This window comes from Felis catus, chromosome C1 (assembly GCF_018350175.1).
Source record: "Felis catus isolate Fca126 chromosome C1, F.catus_Fca126_mat1.0, whole genome shotgun sequence".
Lineage (NCBI taxonomy): Eukaryota > Metazoa > Chordata > Mammalia > Carnivora > Felidae > Felis > Felis catus.
The window spans coordinates 14,367,925-14,387,003 of NC_058375.1; the positions used below are offsets into that span (position 1 = coordinate 14,367,925).

The 19,079-nt window shown below is 52.6% G+C and overlaps 1 protein-coding gene across 8 annotated transcripts in view; it reads right to left on the minus strand.

Moving 5' to 3' along the window:
- Window positions 1–19,079, minus strand: part of TMCO4 (transmembrane and coiled-coil domains 4) — a 94,063-nt gene that overhangs the window by 42,699 nt on the left and 32,285 nt on the right. For 7 of the 8 annotated variants that reach the window (XM_023258226.2, XM_023258225.2, XM_023258224.2 and 4 more), the window contains 6 exons: window positions 15,155–15,287; window positions 8,477–8,574; window positions 8,082–8,225; window positions 7,171–7,290; window positions 2,701–2,865; window positions 1,661–1,797 (listed from right to left, as the gene is read on the minus strand). In XM_023258226.2, the coding sequence (XP_023113994.2) occupies window positions 1,661–1,797; window positions 2,701–2,865; window positions 7,171–7,290; window positions 8,082–8,225; window positions 8,477–8,574; window positions 15,155–15,287 (797 nt within the window). Of the gene's footprint in view, window positions 1–1,660; window positions 1,798–2,700; window positions 2,866–5,758; window positions 5,968–7,170; window positions 7,291–8,081; window positions 8,226–8,476; window positions 8,575–15,154; window positions 15,288–19,079 lie in introns of those variants that run through there. The other variant, XM_023258231.2, reaches the window with a different exon arrangement.

Sequence of the window (19,079 nt, forward strand, 5' to 3'; positions counted from 1 at the left end):
AGCCTCCATAAGGAACGCGGGCCCGCGTCTTAGATTTTCATTTATCTTTCCTTAATGTTTATTTATTTTTGATAGAGTGCGAGAGAGCAGGGGAGGGGCACAGAGAGAGGGGGACAGAGGATCCGAAGCAGGCTCCAGGCTGACAGCAGTGAGCCCCACGTGGGGCTTGAACCCACGAACCGTGAGATCATAACCTGAGCCGAATGAAGTCAGGTGCTCAACTGACTGAGCCACTCAGGCACCCCTATTATTTATTTACTTTGAGAGAGAGAGAGAGAGAGAGAGAGAGAGCGAGCGCGCGCATGGACAGGGGAGGGGCAGAGAGAGAGAGGGAGAGAGAGAATCCCAAGCAGGTTCTGTGCTGTCAGCACAGAGCCCAACGTGGGCTTGAACTCACGAACCGTGAGACCATGATCTGAGCCGAAATCAAGAGTTGGATGCTTAACCGACTGAGCCACCCAGGTATCCCACCCCCCCCGCCATTTTTAGATTTCTGACCTCAGAGCTGTAAAGTAATAAATTTGCGTTTTAAGCCAGTATGCCTGGGGTAGTTTGTTACAGCACCACGAGCAAACGAACACACATCGCATTGCCCTGGATGCTGATACCCGGGCTATTCCACGGGAGAGGATAAATGTCTACCTTGTTTAAGCCGAGGCCACTCTGGTCTCTGCCCTACTTCCAAACCTGCCACAGGACCTCCCTATTTCTTCTGGCACAGACACAGAAATCAGATGGGGGCTGGGGGTCTCAAGCAATTTACCCGCTGTGGCAGAAACTGCCAGCTGTCCCTCAATATCCATCCTCCCCTTCCCACAGCTGAATTTCAGCTGGGTTCACTGACACCCAGAATAAAGACAGCGTCCCCCAGCTTCTGCGGCAGTAGGCGTGGTCCTACGGCGAGGGTCTGGCCAATGAGACGTCAGTGGAAAGGCTACAAGGCCTTTCTTTTTCCTGCTCACCTGGAGGGCGGATGCTGGCATCTGGTACCACGAGGTCAAGAGCCCCTACAGCAGAGCCACAAGCCAGACGGCCCTGGGCTGCCTTGCCATGGCACAGTGTTCTAGCGCAAGACTGCCTTCCTAGGCTTCTCCTCGAGCAATAAACTCCCACCTCGCTTAAGCCACCGTTATTTGGGGTTTTCTCTCGCCGCTAAAACTAATCCTAACCGCACAGTCATCTCTGAAACTTTCCCCCAAACTTTTGTTTCCATTTACTCAAGTTTATTCTGAAGTTACGGCGGGGGGGGGGGGGGGGGGGCATGCAGTTTCATTTCCCTGGTAAGTACTGGATTCAAATTTTAAAAGTATTCTGATTGTTTACCTTCCTGATCATTTTACACGGTATTTGGACCACGGGACATCTGCTCAGATGGTGGCTCTAGACTTCCAGGAGGGAACACCTGCCCCTGTCCCTTCCCTCAATGTCCCTGTTATTCAGTCTTCACCTCACTACCTGCGAGAAACGCACAACCTACAATTCTCACTGGTCCATCCTGGGATATTCTTGTGACTTGGACTGTAGGGGCAGTGAAGGCCATCCACCCCCAAAAAGCCACTGGACTACCTCCCTGTGGGCTTGTCTTTAGGGCTGACATCTGTGCACAAGTCAGTTTCCACACTTCCCTTCTTCCCTGCACCTCCCCCAACAGCCCAGGTACCTGCTGCCGGGAGAGCAGGATGTGGGCCAGGTGCTTGCCAACCTCTGCGGATCGATGGAGACACACGCCCCAGGGGTTGTCGATGACGTTGGCGACAGTGAGGAGTGAGGCTGGCCAGGTCAGGGCAGCCACGATGCCTGGGGAGGTGGGATATCAGTGATGAAAGCAGTTGGGGGAGGTCCTTCTCGGGAAGTGGTGGGCTGGCCAATGGATGCCCGAGTGAATGTGTGCAGAGTCTTGAACTTGGAACCTGTTAAGTTTTCCAAGTGCTGTCAAACTGCTATTAGAGCAATGAAGAAAACTGACGCTCATGCATTTCTGACTCATGGACTAAATTCCTTCTGTTCAAGCATCGGTCATCAGTGAGATGCCCAAGATGGCCTCAGTTTGTCACCCGACCCTGTATCCTCCCGCTTTGTGTTATAATTCTGCAGGGCCCGGGCCCCTGCCCCTGTCCTGCGCTCCACTCTAGCCTTGGCCATGTGAGTTGCTTAGGCCAATGAGCTATTAGTCGATGTGAAGCTTGAAACGGTTTTGTGCGTTGGGTCCAGGCTCTCACGCACTTCTAGCGCTGGTGTGGGCTAGCCTGCTGATCCCAGGAGGAGGTGAGAGACAAATGGAGCAGGGCTGAGTTGTCCCAGTTGCCCCAGACCAGGCTAGCCCAGATCGGCGGACATTTGGCTGACCCACGGACGCATGAGCAGGCCCACCTGAGATCAGCCAAATGAAGCCTTACGACTTCTCAGCTATTATGAGAAATAATTGCTGTTTTAAGCAACTGAGTTTTGGGGTTGCTTGTCATGCAGCAATAGCTAACTGATACGCCGTGTGACAACGTGATTGGCTGTTTACCGGTCGCCTCCCCACAGAGACCATAAACTTGATAGACAGGAATGCAGTCTTAACCTCTCTGTGTTCCTAAGACCCAGCACGGTGCCCGGCTCACCGGGGGCCTCAGGCACGCAAAGATATGCTACTGGTGTGAGTTGGGAGCTGTGGGCCTGCTGCTGGCGGTAGCGGCCGGGTCGGGGGGTGCTTACCAGACAACACTGTGTACTTCAGGGCCTCCTGGGCTACCATGTTGGCGAGACCACTGAGGATGGTCTCCAGGGCATTGCCGAGCTCCATCAGGTACTTGGCCTCCCAAGCCAGGCAGTACTGCTCGCGGCTGCGGGCCAAGGCCGCCCACGGGGCGCTGAAGGTACCTAGGGGAGAACGCAGGTAGGTCGGGGGGGGGGGGTCTCTCCTGTCTGTGACAGAGGGTGGCCCACCCCACCTTCCCAGACAGGTGGTGACAGGGGACCGCTTGCCCTTGTGGGGAGACAGAGCCCCTCCCCCCCGCTGCTGAGCGTCAGCTGTTAGCAGAGCAGACAGAGCGCAGCGCCACCTTGTGAGTCAGCAGGCTGGGGTTCAAGTCCCAATTCTGCATTCAGTAGTAGCTGGGTGACCCCGGGCATACCACTTTCCTATCCTGAGCCTTACTGTGCTTATCTGTGCGGTAGGAGATGAGTATTTATCTCCTTCTATAAAGTGGGTAGGAATGAAGTCTTCGAACTTCCGTGCACATGAAGTGCTACTCTGTCTCTCCCTGCAGAAATTCTGGCATCAGCTGCCGGGGACATACAACAGGAATGTGCACTGCACACGGGGACGAGCAGCTGGCTCTGTGAACCAGTGGCAGGTCATTCAACAAGCTCGGGCTGGGAAACAGTCTGGAAGCTTGGGGCAGAGGTATCTGAGCCCGGCTCTGCCACGATCTTGCTGGGTCAGCCGATGCTTCTGGGCCTCGTTTTTCTCACTTAGGGACGAGTTAATGGGGAGATGTGGACAGCACCACCACAGTGACCAACGTCAAGCAGGAAGTATAATGTCGAATGTCTGCCTCCCTCCTTTTCCTTGCTCTGTGCCCTCCTTCTGCCCCTAGGATAGTGTCACCTCTCTGCATGACAATGTAGCCCTCTGCCCTCCGTGATGTGGCCCCTGCCTCCTTCCCAGCCCCTCCCTCATCAATGCCTCACTTATGCCCTGCCCTTCAGAAACACATTTCACCTTCTCACAGCCTCTGAAATAGGGTGCCACAATTAGCCTGATTTAAAATTTTTTTTTAATGTTTATTCATATTTTGAGAGACAGAGCATGAGTGGGGGAGGGGCAGAGAGAGAGGGAGGCACAGAATCTGAAGAAGGCTCCAGGCTCTGAACTGACAGCACAGAGCCCGACATGGGGCTCGAACTCACAGACTGCGAGATCATGACCCGAGCTGAAGTCGGACGCTTAACTGACTGAGCCAGCCAGGCGCCCCCAAATTAGCCTGATTTTATAGCTGAGGAAACCGAGCCACCCAGCCCTCTGGCTGGGCACAGACAGGGACATGCACACATCATGCTGTCACTCTATTCTGGGAGAAGGGAAAGGGGCCCAGGAGGATGCCTGACCAGTCCCTCCGCCCCATGCTTTCCTGCCTGTGGCCCCAGTGACTTTTCCAAAACAGAACTCTCCTCCCACCCCCGCCGAAACCACCAATTTCTCCCTTCACTCCTACTTGCCCTTGAGCTTGTAGTTCAATCACCTCTTCCACAGGGAGGCTGCGTGGCCCCTCTGGCGGAGCAAATGCCTTTCCACCGTAAGTTCTCATACGGCCTGCAGTCACACGCTTACTTTTGCGACCGTCTGTGTGACGCACATCTCCCACAGCCTGTTTGCCAAGGACCAGATTCTCAAAGTCCAGTGACGTGGCACAGGGTAAAACTCATGAAAATACGACGATGAATGAAATGTGCACCATCAGCTTCCCAGAGGCTTCGGGTTCTGGACGTCCGCTACCTGCCCGACTCAGAGGTGTCATCCCTACCTAAGGGCGCCATGCAGACACGAGGATCACCCTGGAGCTGCTCCCTGCTCTGCGAGGACCCTGCCATGGCTCTGCAGCAGCTCAGGGTGGAGAGCAGGGGCGGGGGAGGGGGGGCGGTGGGGAGAGTGAAGGGGAGGAAGGTAGGCCGTGCCGGGTCACCGGCCTGGGCTCGCACCCGGCTCAGTAGCTTCCTGGTCGCTTGGCTCGCAGCTAGCCAGGCCGCCCTTGTGGGCCTCGGCTTCCACATCTGTAAGAATGGATGATACCTTCTGACTTCCGAGTGTCGTGGGGCTCACGTGAGATGTTGCATGAATAGCATTCGATACATGTAAAGCACTGTATCGCCCCGCGGCCCAGAACACGGGGTGTGGGGCCAGACAGAAAGAAGAGTGGTGAGTCCTGCCCCAGTCCCTGGCTACCCAAGTGGACCCTGAGCAGCCCTTACGAGCCTCAGTTTCCTCATCTATAAAATGGGGGTGACATTGATGCCCACCTCCCCGGCTTGGAGTGAGAGACCAAGAGAGCGAGGCAGGCAACACGCTTGGCTTAGTGCCTGGGTTAGTTCCTGTTCCCTACAAAGCGGTGGTCATTATTGCATATAATCCTATCCAACGAAAGGGTGGGTCAGGAGACACGGGTTTGAATCCTGCATTAGCCATGCCCCTGAGCTCACGTGACCGCCCTGGGTTTTGCCCTCCTGCCAGATCAGGACAGGAAAGGCCCCCACCTCAGAGGGTGGATGTCAGGCTCTCGGGAGGTAACCCATACAAGTTCCCATTGAGAGGGTAAAACGTCTGACTCAGGGTAGGCACGGGCGAAGTGCTCAGCTGACACCAGAGGCCCGCTGTGTGCAGATGGGGCCTGGCGATCACATACCAATGAGACTGGCATCTGGGAAGGCCGCCACACAGAGATGGGGCATTTTCTCACTCGCTTTCTTCTGCGTCACGTAGAGGGACTGTGGCTTCCAGCCTCAGAGCCCAGAGATTTGGAAACTCAGGAGGCTGTCAGCATGGGTCTGGCTGGAATGTTCCAGATTCCCTGGCCCACCCTGCTCCCTCTCTCTCAGTGATGAACTGTTTACGGAGCCTCACACTGGGCACTTGCAACAGAGAGCCAGGCAGTGGGTGGACCATGGTGTTAGTCCTCGATGCCACCCTGGTTGGCCTCTCCCCCAAAACACAGATTCAGATTAGAGCAGCAGAGGGAACTAATGTTTGTGGAAAGCCAATGAGAAACCGGGTGCCTTCCATGTGCTCTGTTTAATTTAAACTTTGTAAGTGTCTTGAAAGGCAGAGATAATTTGTTCTACTTCACAAATGAAGCAGCTGAGGCCCAGAGAGGGTAAGTAACTTGCTTGAAGTCACGCAGTCAAGATGTACTGATCTCGCACCTACTTACAAGTCCTTTCTACTCGAAGCCACATGCTTCAATCCTTTGCTCTTTCCCACTTGCTCTGAGGATAAATACAAACTCCTTGCCATACCTCACATGCTCCAGCACGATCTGACCCTGCCCACACTCCTGTCTTCTAGCTCCCTGTTCCAGCCGTCCCGTGGTCCTTTGTACCTGCTGCCCCTTTACTTAGTGTATACTTCCTGCTCCTTCTTACCCAGTTAACTCCCAGTCCTTAGCCCAAAGTCACTTTCTCCAGGATCCTTTCCCTCATTCCCCTCATTCCTGATTTCCTCTATTGTGCCATCCATAGAACTTCCCTGTAATTACTGCTCAGTGGTCTTTCTTCCACCCGGGACCGTAAGTTCCACGAGAGCAGAGGCCATGACTGTGCCGCTCACCACTGAATTCCTAGGGCCTGGCTCAGTGTCTGGCAGGTGGTATGAAGATACTCTATAAATATTGCTCAATGGAGGAATTAATAGGTGAATGGGTGGGTGAATGGATGGATGGGTAGATGGATGGTTGGGTGGATGGGTGGATAGATGGATGGATGGATGAATGAATGGGTGGTTGGCTGGATGAACTGATAGACAGTTGGATGGGTAGATAATAGATAAATGCATGGATAGATGCATAGATGGGTGGATACATGGATGAGCGGGTGGAGAGATGAATGAGTGGATAGGTGAGTGGGTGGATGGGTAGGTGGATGGATACATGGATGGAAGGGTGGATGGATGATAGATGGATGATGGATGGGTGGCTAGATAAATGGGTGGGTGGATGAATGGACAGATAACTGGATGGATGATGGACGGATGGGCGTGTGGATGCATCAGTGGATGAGTAGATGGGTGGATGGAAGGGTAGAGATGGTTGAGTAGGTGGATTGTTGGGTAGGTGGATGGAAGGCTGATGGATGGGTGGGTGTGTGGATGATGGATGGATGTGGGTAAGTAGATGGACGGTTGACAGATGGATAGATGGATGGGTGGGTAGGCGGGTGGAAAAATGGATGTGTGGATAGATTGGTGGATAGATGAATGGGTGGATGGACACGGGATGAAGTCATCTTACCTCCTTGAGCCTCGGTTTCCTCCTCTGCAAAATGAGGCTCCCCTCCCCACCCTCTGGAGACATCCACACGCAAGAGCCTAGGCTGGGGTCTGGCCCACAGCAGCAGTCAGAGTCATTCAACACCCACCTCTCCCCACTCCACTCCCCCACCCTCATCCTTCTTTGCTTTGGCCCCGGTCCTCACGGTATTTGCCAGATGCCAGCCACCCTGTGATGGCGATGGTGATATGCAGCTGCCTGCCTTCTGTCAGAGGCAGAAATGTGAACTCTTCAATGGCCCCGACACGCTTCTTCATCTTGTATCCTAAAGACGTAGATACAAAAATGAGGATGGGATTAGTGAGAGTGGCTCTCTGTGCTCTCAAACTCACAGTGAGTGCCAACTGTTTGCTTTGCCCCTGGAAACATGTCTCATTTTTTAAATCGTTAAAAGTAGGTGCCATTATTGTCCCCGATTACAGCCAAGGGTCAGAGGCTTCCAAAGGTTGGCCAGCTCTAGTGGCAGAGCTGGGGCTGGAACTCGCTGGTCCATTGTGACTCCGTTGGTTCTATGTGTTTTCTCCTGCCCATGCGTGTCATGGGTGTAATATACGCCTCTCAAAAAAGCGGATCAAACTGACGAGGATTCTCAACACGGGGAGGGATGGACCCCACCTGAGGAGTGGAACAGGAATCTCTGTGTGTGACTGGGGGGCTACTGGCACATATGATCTGGAAAACCCACCCAGGAGACACTGGTAATTCCAGGATATCCTCGTGGCCTCTGAACATGAAGAAGCCCATGTGTTTCTGAGGTGGCCTGCCTGGAAATTTCCTGGATGGAGACCAGCAGGTCCAATCAGACCCTCCTCAGAAAATCTGTACAGGGGCAGGTGCTCACATCCAGCTCTTTTCTGACCCACGCCAGGCTCCTGGGGCAGGTCTGTGGGAAGCCTGCTATGGGTTCTGGCGGGGCTGGGACCCAGCGTGAGAAAAGCCGTATCCTCCTCCGTCCCCGGGGAAGCCGTGTTGGGTGAGAATCTGGGCATGTTTTAGAACAGCCGGGCGCCCCTGGCTGAAAATCCCCCCTAGGCCACCACCCCTTTGGAGCCTTACCTGTCAGGCCGGCTCCAGCCGCACCAAACAGCGAGGTCAGGACAGCGATGCCAGCCACTGAGCCCAGAGCCGCTGCCCCGGCACTGCCGATGATAGTCGCAGCGCCAGCGGCAACAAGAGGGGCAGCCAGACCCCCGGTGACGCCTGCAACAATCCATGGTTGGTGAAGATGGGAAGATGCGGCCCACTGGGTTCTTCCCCTGTCAGCTGCCCAGTGCCTTCCACGGATGCTTCTAACGCTAATGAATGCGCTTTCTGCTGACAGAGCACCTAGTGCGAGCTGGGGCCACCTCCCAGCTGCCCTCCTTACACTCTCCTCTCTAGCTTTGAGCCTGGCACCGTCCCTGGCTCCGCACTGGCCCACGTGCCACCGGCTCAGCCTGGGCTGGCCTTACCGATCACCGTCCCGCCTCCGACAGTTGCCAGGCCTATCAGGAGATAGCGCTTCCATTTCCTCCGGTTTTCCTTCTTCTTCCGGGATGCCTCAGCCGTTCTGGGGGAAAAGAGGTTGGTCGTTAGGGCTGGCTGTGCCTGGGAGCCCGTGAGGCCACCCCGCCCCACTCAGCCCCCAAGACTGGGATCGATGCTGCCATGTAGAGCAAGGCACCAAAGTCACCCTGGGCCCATCGATGGTTTTAAAAAGCTGAAAAGTTTCTACAACCCAGCTGGGAAATCCCAGCGAGTGGGACGTGCTACTTACCCGACGGATCCATCCTAACAGGGTTGCAATTTGAATAACAAAAAGACAAAAAAATAGTAATAATAGCAAGAGCAGCACACAAAAAAATATCTTTGAACAGACGGACCCAGAATGAGTAGCAAATATAATCACAGACTCCGTCACCGCCATCTTCCCATCCCTCCCTGCCCCCCACCATCTGGTCCCAGCTCCCTCGGGAAAGGTCTGCCAGTTGGAGACCTTGGCCTTGGGGCAATAGCTAGAATCAGTCAGACTTGACACTTAAAAGCTATCAAGTGGAGCAGAAAGGAGGCACGCGGGGTGAACGGGGTCAGGCGAACGGGAGAATGGCCGCTGTGAGTGTCCCTGAGCCTGGCTCTGGCGTCTGGCGAGCAGCCCTCGCTGCTGTGGGGCAAGAAGGAGGAGGACGAAGGACCAAGGGCAGGTCGGTGAGGTCTTCACGAGCTCGAACTCTGAGCTGACGGTGGAGTTTGGACAGCAACTCAACGTATGGTGTGATAGCAGACGATAATGATAAAGAGGGAAAATGGTTAATATTTACTGAGGAATTCCTTCTCGCTGGCCACTGTGCTTTGTATTTCACGTGGGTTATCTTATCCTGGAAGCAGGATCATTATTGTCCGAGCTGGGCGCTCAGGATCTGCTATGCCTTCTGGTTCCCTGCCAGCTCACCTCTATAAATTCTTGTCCTACGTCCCTCCTGGGTGTTCAGGACAGCCCTTTGCAGCTACTTCACTACAGGGAGGCGGAAACATGGAAGATAAAAGTCTCCAGGCACGGGGCGCCTGGGTGGCTCCGTGGGTCGAGCGTCCAGCTTCAGCTCAGGACGTGATCTCACGGTTCATGAGTTCGAGCCCCATAGAGTTAGGGCTCTGTGCTGTGAGTGCAGAGGCTGCTTCAGATCCTTTGTCCCCCCTCTCTCTCCGCCCCTCCCCCACTTGCATGTTCTCTCTCTCTCTCTCTCTCTGTCAAAAATAATAAACATTAAAAAAAACATCTCCATGCACACCACAGGTGCTGGTTTCCCAGGGCTGAAATTCATGCCATCAGACGTGGGATGAGGTGTGAACGGTACGCATCCAGCCAAGTGGAAGGCAAGGTGGCGACACAGAGTGTGGGTTCTAACATCAGAATTCGACCCTGTGAACTTGACTCTGACCTCTGTGGTGTGGTACTGGAGCACCAGGTTCGATTCTCCCTGCCTGCACTGGCCCTCCCCGCAGAAAGATGACATCCTTGCCCTGTGGAACTGAGGGGCCCCGTGACCCACTTCAGCCACTGAAACGTAGGCAGGAGGGAGGTGTATCACTTGTGGTACAATCTTTAAGAGTCAGTGTAGGGGTCGGATGAGTATCCTGCTCTGCCCTGAATCAGCAACGTTCCAGATGGAAGTCACTCTGTCACCCCAGGCCCAAGACAGTGTGGACTAAAGCCACCGGGGTGTGCAGTGGACAAGTACTGGGAAACAGGACCCACAGCTTTGCTGCTGTAAGCCATTGAGATGGGGCGGTCATTTGTTACTGCAGCAAAACCCAGTCCATCCCGATGGGAGAGCCACTTACTGTGTGACTAAGCACCAGTCTGACTTGCCTCACCCAAGTGGGGATAATAATAGCACTTAATCCCTGGGGGCGTCATGGGGGTTAAGTGAGATCATCCATATCCAGTGGCTGGCATATTGTAATGGGTCGGTATGTTTGCTGTTATCATTCCTTTTATTACTACAACTTATTCCACACACAAGGCTGGAGATACACTTTGGCCCTTAATTGCTAGCACCATTCCAGGCAAACAGGAAGACTGGGAATGAGCTGCTTTCGGCAGAGTTCAAGGTCTGAGGTGAAACGCAAGCGGCTGAGGACGTGCAATAAGATCGCGCACGGGGACAAGCGGCTGGGTCTGTGAATCAGCGGCATCTCGTTTAACCAACTCGGGCTGGGAAACAGTCTGGAAGTTTGGGGCAGAGGTATTTGAGCCCAGCTCTGCCATGATCTCTCTGGGTCAGCTTCTGAGCCTCAATTTTCTCCCTTAGGGACTGGCGATGGGGGGATATGGACAGCACCACCGTAGCGATATATACAGTATAACCCCGACTGTCTGCCTCCCTCCCTCCCCACCTCTGTGTCCTCCCTCTGCCTTGAGGGCAGCGTCGCCTTTCCGAATGACACCTGGCCCCTGCCTCCTTTCCAGCTTCACTGCTCATTACTTTCTCACACTCTGCCCTCCAAAAACACACTGCCTACGCCTCAGTCCCTGTGCTCCTGGGACCTCCACGGTTCCACCTTCTCACCTTCCTTTGACTGGCTAAACATTAGTCACCATTCAAGATGACATCATTCCTCGTCCAGGAAGCCTGCCTGAGCCCTGACTCTGGGGCCCCTAACCCTCTGTCCTCAACGCGGAATTCTAGACCATTGTTTTTCAAAGGGTGGGGCTTTGTCTCAACTGCATCACAAGCCCCCAGGGTAGCTGTTAAAAGCACCCACGGGGGTGGGGGGTGGGGGGTGGGGCGCCTGGGTGGCTCAGTCGCTTTAGGCATGGCACTTCGGCTCAGGGCATGATGGCACGGTTCATGAGTTCGCGAGCTCGAACCCCGCATCGGGCTGTCTGCAATCAGCACTGTCCCCTCCTCTCTGCCCCTCTCCTGCTTGCACATATTCTTTCTCTCTCTCTTAAAAATAAATAAACGTTAAAAGGAAAAAAGGCACCACTTCCTGGGCCAGAAGCTCTGGGCAGGACGGTGGGAAAGCTGGACCTGGAACAAGCCGTCCAGGGACCCGCTGTATCTTGAGTTGGAGGATTGCACAGATAGGACCTTTCTTGCTCGCCGCCCTCAGCAGCTTGTCCAGGGCTCGGGACCTGGAAGGTGCTCAGAAAACACCTTTCTCGAGCAGAACGTAATCACTCCAACAAGGACTGGACGTAAACATACTGCTGCAGTATCTATCCCCCCGATCACTGCCCACATCTACAAAGCCAGCGCGGCATTTTGGCTAAATATTCAGCCAGAGAATAGGCCGATCACCATCAATAATAAAACTTCTGAGATATTAGGACAAATCTGGAATGTTATAAAATTTCATAAATTTCTGCTCCTATATTGTTCCTGCAGTGACATCTGCACATCCATGATACTAGATAATCTTCCCTTTTAGCTGAGTTTATGGAAGGGGAAACTCAGAGCCTGAAGGGAATAAGATAACTAAGAAGTAAATGTGGTTCTTGAAGCTGTTTTATTTCAATGTATGAGTGCTGGTACAACCTAATCAATTTTACAAAGATTACTACAAAGATACTAATCTCTAGTATTCAGCTTTGTATTATTGTTGGAATGTTCATAAAAATTTGCTGAATCAAAGAGAATACAGTATTTTCCCCAGAGTTACTCAGCTAATTCCCTCTCTAATGTTTACCTGAACTAATCTCCTTATTTAAGTCCTCAAACAGTAATAACTGTTTTGTACGTAAAATGAATAGCTTTCCCAATCATCGTTAATTATCACAGCATTTTACCCCTGCAATTAATTCCATTGTGTGAATTTCAACATCTAAAGCACCACAATGTTGGCTCGGAGTTACGTCTACAATGCTTCCTATATTAGGAAGTGGGAATTCAGATCACAACACTAAATCCAAATGGAACCCTGTCCCCATCACTGACTGCCTGCGGGTTAGATACCAGGCCAATCTCTGCCATCCTACCTATGGTCCTGGCCACATTCATGCCTCAGGATGCTAGAAATGACCTTGAGTTGGCGTTGCATGTGAGCCTTCCCAGGCCAGAGGCTGAAGCCATAGATAGTGAAGGGCGAGACACCCACACCGCCCGGCCCCGTCTGACGGATCCACAAATAATCCACAAATAAATGTCGCCCACGGCTATCTCCTCTCCCATGACAGGGTGGTTCTTACCCTTATCACCATCACCACCACCTTCTTGTTGTTTTCTTTTTTAATCACCTTCTCCAGTTCATAGACAGTGAGTATATTTCTGGGAGGTCTGGAGACACTTTCCTATTAAACACTCAAAAAGCCCCATTAAGAATTATCTTTACTGCTTTTTTTCAGAAGGAAGGAAGGAACTGGGGCTTGTCAACCATGAGGTGAGGGATGTACTAAGGGCCGTTCAGAGGGATATGGTAGTTGAGTCTGAGGGCACCACTGGCCAGTGGTGCAACCTCGGGTGAGGCAGTCAGCCCTCTGACCTTCTGTTTCTTCTTCTGCGAAACCCTCAGGGGCTTGTGTGCCCATCTTGTCCCGCATCTACTAAGGGCTCAGTGAAAGTTAGATGTTGACCATGTCATTCTGATGTGATCAGTATCAGCCTCCAGCAGCACAGCAGCCAACATTTACTGGCACCTACTATGTGCTAGGGCACTGTTCCAAGTTTTTGATATGTAGCCGTTTAATCCTTGCAACAGCCCTATGACGGGGATACTGCTATTACCCCCATGTGGGAGGTGAAGGAAATGAGGCACAGAGAAGGGAGGTCACCAAGCCTGTGGGGGAAGCCTGGATGGCCTCAGGGCTCAGACGGGGACCTGAGAACAGCAATGTGGTACCTTACACCTGAACTAGAGTAGCAAAAGATCGCCTCAGGGTGTCGAGTGATAAGCTCACCTTGCAGAAATGCAAACCTTGGAGCTAAAAGAAACCTGCACAAAATTTGATCCTGTACTTGTATAGGCGAAAAAAAAAAACTGGTGCTGTTGACCAGAGAGGGAAAGCCACATGCCCAGGGCCACACAGACACTTAACAGAATCAGGCTGAGACTAGGCTGAGACTAGGTCTCCTGGCCCAACAGTTGTTAGCTTCCTCTGGGTCTCAGACCCTTCCAGAGCCCACAGGTAGAACCTGAGAGGTCTCTACGGTCCCTAAATTGGAATTAAAAAAATTACACACGTGGAGTATTTTTTGAGGGAAGGGAATATCAGCAATGATGACTGTACTACAGCAAATGATGATGTTTATCAACTAGTTTACTCCATGCGAAGCCTGCTCAGAGCACTTGTATGAACTCATTTGAGCCCTACGAGAGACCTAGAAGGAGGGTGCTATTATTATCCCCATTTTGCAGAGAAGCAAACTGAAGCCCAGAGAAGTTAAATAATTTCCCCAATGTCACATGCTGAGAAGTGGCCATATTAGAACTTGTTTCACAGGGTCCCTGATCTGGCATTACTAATATTCTCAGAACAAATCCTCTGGACAATACGTTTTTTCGGATGATAAGATTTCCAAACAAATAGCTAACAAAAACAAATAGCTCTCCCTTCATCTCAAGGTGTGTGTGTGCATGTGTGTGTATGTGTGTGCGTGCGTGGGCGATACATCCAAAGAATCTGGGCGGTGCTTGTGATTATGGGAATTGGCCTGGCTCCGGGTGTTTTCTTTACTGACCCAGCTCTGGGAGTCAAGACAAGCCGGTTTTCAGGTTATTTCAACAGATCCAGTTTCCCCCTTTCTCAAGGAACCAACCCCTTCCTGGCAGGAGGGCAGCTCCAGCCCTGAGCCTGGCTTCAAAGCTAACTTCCCAGTGGGGTGGAACTGGCTCAACCCGGCTGCTCAAAGACAGCCATGGCGGCCCAGACCAAAAGGACGCTGGAAGACGTGCCTGGTTCAAGGAGCCTGCAATTAGGCTGTGACTGGGATTGGCTTTATTGCTCTGGGATCAGATCCTGCGTGAGGTGTTCCACAAGGAGCTGAGCTCTGGCCAAGTCACCAGGATACTTTCCCTCTGCACACTCCTGACCACACAAAGATAGCAAAGTCGCTCTGCAGCTGGTAGGTATAGGCGGCCGTCGGGGAAGGGAAGGCCTCATATCTACTGAGCACTTGCTCTGTGCCAGCCCCAGGCCAAGCCCTCTACGTGATCCCATTCGTTTTTCACAGTGACCCTGGGAAGACTCTATCCTTACACCCATTCTACAGATAAGAACAGTGTGGTTTAGAGACGCCGGGGGTGGGGGGGGGGTGGGGGAGCACCTGCCCAAGGTCAAAAAGCAGCTGGGTGTCTGAGGTAGGATTTTAATCTAGGCCACTCCGGCCCATGAACAAGATGTCACGAGAGCCTGAGGCGGAGCGGGGTGTTGGGGCCATCAGTGTTAAAGTTACAGACTCACAGGCCTCAGGAATAATCCATTCGGTCCCCATTTCCTACAATTGAGGACTGGGGCCCCCGAGAGGGGAAGTGACTTGGTAAGGCCCCACAGCAAGTCAGGGCTGCACTGGGACTCTCGGTCCAGCGCTCCTTCCACTTCAACAGACCATCTCTTAATGGGGTCATGGGGACAGAAGGGGAACCTCTGTTATCCGAAAAGTGCAAGTTCCTGATTCCTGGCAAGTGGAGCTAGGGTCACAGGGCTCCCTTACTCAGATTCCTCCTCTTTGGTTTCCTTCAGGCTCTCAAGGAACGTCTCTTCAAGGAGATCCAGCTCCCCCACGGGCACTCGGAAGAGGGAGGTCATGTGGCAAATGAGGACTCGGGCCCGTGCATCATAACACCCTCGAAAGAGAGACACAAGGGCAGAGAATCAGTTTGGCCTTTAAGCACAGCGACATTAACAGCGGTGTAACGGATAAAACCCACACCCTGGAAACGTCCTACATCCACAACCCCAGGGAAGCGGTCCGTTAAACCACAGGACAGACTCCCAGGCGGAATAGTGCGCAACAATGAAAACCACTGATCGGGAGTAAGATGGTCTTTTTCACCAGTCGAATGAGCAAAGATGAGTTCTTTCCAACCCCAGAGCCGTGAAGAAGGTGGTGAAAACAGGTAGGTGCTCGAGGACATCGCTGCTGGCAGTGTGTGTTGATTTTAACCTCTGAGGGCAGCAATCTGACAATATGGATCTGAGCACAGTGCACACCCCCAAAATCGCAGAGACAGAAAGGAGAATGGCGGCCGGGGGCTAGGAGAGGGGACAAGGGGAGTCAGTGCTGATGGGGACAGACTTTCAGTTTTGCAGGATGAAAAGAGCTCTGGAGATGGATGGACGGTGGTGGGAGCACAACACGGCGAATTGGGGAATGCTACTGAACCGTACAGTTAAAAGTGGGTAAAATACTGAAGTATATGTTACGTGTATTTTGCCGCAATTAACAAAAAGTGGGGGGGAGGAGGTGTGCATCCCCATTGGCCCAGGAATTCCATTTCTGAAACCCTAAATCTTTTTTTTAAGTGTTTATTTTTGAGAGAGAGACAGAGAGAGATAGAGATAGAGAGAGACAGAGACAGAGCATGAGGGGGGGAAGGGGCAGAGAGAGAGGGAGACACAGAATCCGAAGCAGGCTCCAGGCTCCGAGCTGTCAGCACAGAGCCCGACACAGGGCTCGAACCACGAACATGATCATGACCTGGGCCGAAGTCAGACGCTCAACCGGCTGAGCCACCCAGATGCCCCTCTGAAACTCTAAATCTTAAGAAAACAATCCCAGATGTAGAAAACAGTAAGTGAAGGCCCTACTTTATAAGGTGAGAGTGATAACAATCTGGAGACTTCTATCATCAGGGGGTTAGACAGGTAAACCACAGCATGTCCACCCTGTGGAGAATAAGCCATTAAAAAAAAAAAAAAAAAAAAGATTCCTAAGAAGTTTGTAAATCTGAAAAAAATGCTTATGTAATGAAAGAAATTTTTAAATGGAGAGATTTCTTGATAATACGGCATCAGGGCCCAACTAAGGGGGGAAAAAAAAACACTGCATAGGAAAAAGGGAGAGAAATAGACCAAATAGGATTTTTTTCCCATCTTTCCAAAATTATCCATAATGAGCTTGGGTTAATTTTCTAATTGGAATTTTCTAATTCAATTTTCTAATTGGTCTGTCCAAGCTCTATTTATTATAGCCCGGAAGCTTGTAAGAATGCATTAGTATCTGGTTAGTGCAGAGTGGGGGACCTGAGGGTGCCCCATGTCAGAGAGTGACACGGCTCAGCCACCCAAATGAGACCGGGAATACACCCATCCTCCTCCTTCACCCTCACAGCCCAAGGGCCCGGGACCCTTAGTTTATCCAAAAGCAGCTCTAATGCGTCCTTTCCCTGCTTCTCCACCGCCCCCACCCCATTCCATTGGGAGGGCGGCTTTTTCGACCAGGACAGTCTGGTGGTCCCTGTTCTCTGTAGAGAACCTGGCCGCTCTCCCACATGGTGAGCTTAGCGGGGCAGCGAGGCCCCTTGGGGTGAGGCATGTCAGCACCTCAAGTCCCCAAACTGCCACCATAGTCTCCTGTCATCCGCTGACACTGGGGCTCCCCTCTGCCTCACCCAACTGGCTCCAAACTCTGGTGGGGACAAGAGTGGTGTTACTCGGACCCCTGAGTGCCACTCTCCCCCACCAAGAGATTCTGGTTCCATAGTGGTGGGACGGGCCCCGGGGGCTGCAGGTACACAGCCAGATTTGAGGACCACTGGCCTGGGGGCCGGGAGTCAGAGGCACAGAGCTGTTACTCCTGACTCTGCTCTCGGGTCTCCCTCCCTCAGTCTCCCACTTGCCCTCCTTGATTCTTCCCCAACCCAGAAACAACTCCATGACTGGAGATGGGACTCCAGTCAGGGGTCTCACTCTGCTTTCTTTTTTCTTTGGTGATAATGAAGAAATTGGTCATGACAGAACCAAAGCCAAACCCTAACTTGACCTATGAGACCCCCTGATCAGTCAAAGTCCCTGACCTTGCCTTCTAGAATGTTCTTGCTTCAGGGACTGTGCACTTGCTGTTTCCACTACCTAAAAAGGCTCATTCCTCAGATCTTCATGTGGGGCGTCTCCCTATTCAGGTTTCTGTTTATTTTTTAATGTTTATTTTTGAGAGAGAGAGTGAGCGAGCACGAGTTGGAGAAAGGTAGAGAGAGAGGGAGACACAGAATCTGAAGCAGGTTCCAGGCTCTGAGCTGTCAGCACAGAGTGCGAAGCTCGAACCCCACAAACCGTGAGATCATGACCTGAGCGGAAGTCGGATGCTTAACCGACTGAGCCACCCGGGCGGTCCTCAGGTCTCTGTTTAAATCCTCCTGCCCAGAGAGGCCTCCCTGACCATCCCTCCAGCACTCTCCGTTCCTTTTCCCTGCATTTCGTTCCGCACAGAGCTTCCTACTGTCTCATATATTCATTTACTTGTTTGTCTCTCCTCCCGAAATATAAATGTTATAAGGGTAATCACTGCTCTATTTTTAGTCCTTAGCATAGTGCTTGCCACAAAGAATAAATGTTCAATGAGTAACTTGACAGATCTGGGTAGGGACCCTCTCTGTGTGTCTAACCCTGGGCAAAAAGCACGTCCTCATTCAGGTGGAAAACGGAAGTGGTGAGAGTCACCTCACAAAGTTTTGAGGAGAGGACTCCTGGTCCACGAGCGGCCCCTGATGAATGTCACGGAATTAGACTCCTGCGCTGGGTGTCCGCAGTGTGGGCAATCATATTATACTAAAGTAGTAGTGGCTAGCCTTCAACATGACATAGCACCCCCCCCCCCCCCAAAGTCCTGAAGTTTCAGCTTCTGTGGAGTAGACCGGCTCCTTCCGTGCACTAGGGCACTCAGAGCGAGCCACGATCTGATAGCCTTTGCCCTGCTGTCCTGGACTGCCTCCTTAGACAAGCAACTGTGTACGTGCTGAGGAACAGACACGTCGTGGCTTGGGATCACTAGCTCAGTTAAAGCCTCACACAGGAGCTCCTCACTTTCTCAAAGGATCAGAGACGACTGCACCCAGGTGATAGTCGAGCTGTGGAAATTAAGCCAGCCTTGGCCACGGGGATTAATTGGTGGCAATCATAATTACCTGCTAATTCATACTCCACTGGTTAAGCCAGCAGTGATTCAGCTTCTGGAATATAGGTTACCAGATGCACAGGAGATTAACCTCCCAAGATATTCTCAGGCACGGGGTTCTGGAACGTCAGCCTCCTGTAAGGGTCACTGGGGGCCAGGCTGCGGGATTTGGGGCTGAGGTTCTTTCAAGGCAGGTGGTGGGCAGTTGGGGAGAGGCAGGAGCCTCCGGCAACCTTGACACTGGGGTCTTCTGGTCTCTGCGGCCAACTTGCCGGGTGGCCCAAGTTCACTGCCCAAGGGCCCGACTCTCCTGCTGTGGAGCTCAGGTCAAATGCCTGGGCCTTGTTCCTGGTTTTTCTTGTTGCCCTACCCCGACGTTCAGTCCCACCAGTGCCGCCAGCTGCACCTCCACAATCTATCCTGAGTCTGACCCTGGCACCCGATTCCCACCACCGCCGCCTGCCGCTGCCCCTGTGACCGCCTTCCCTCTTCAACTACCAGCCGTCACGCAGGTACTCATCTT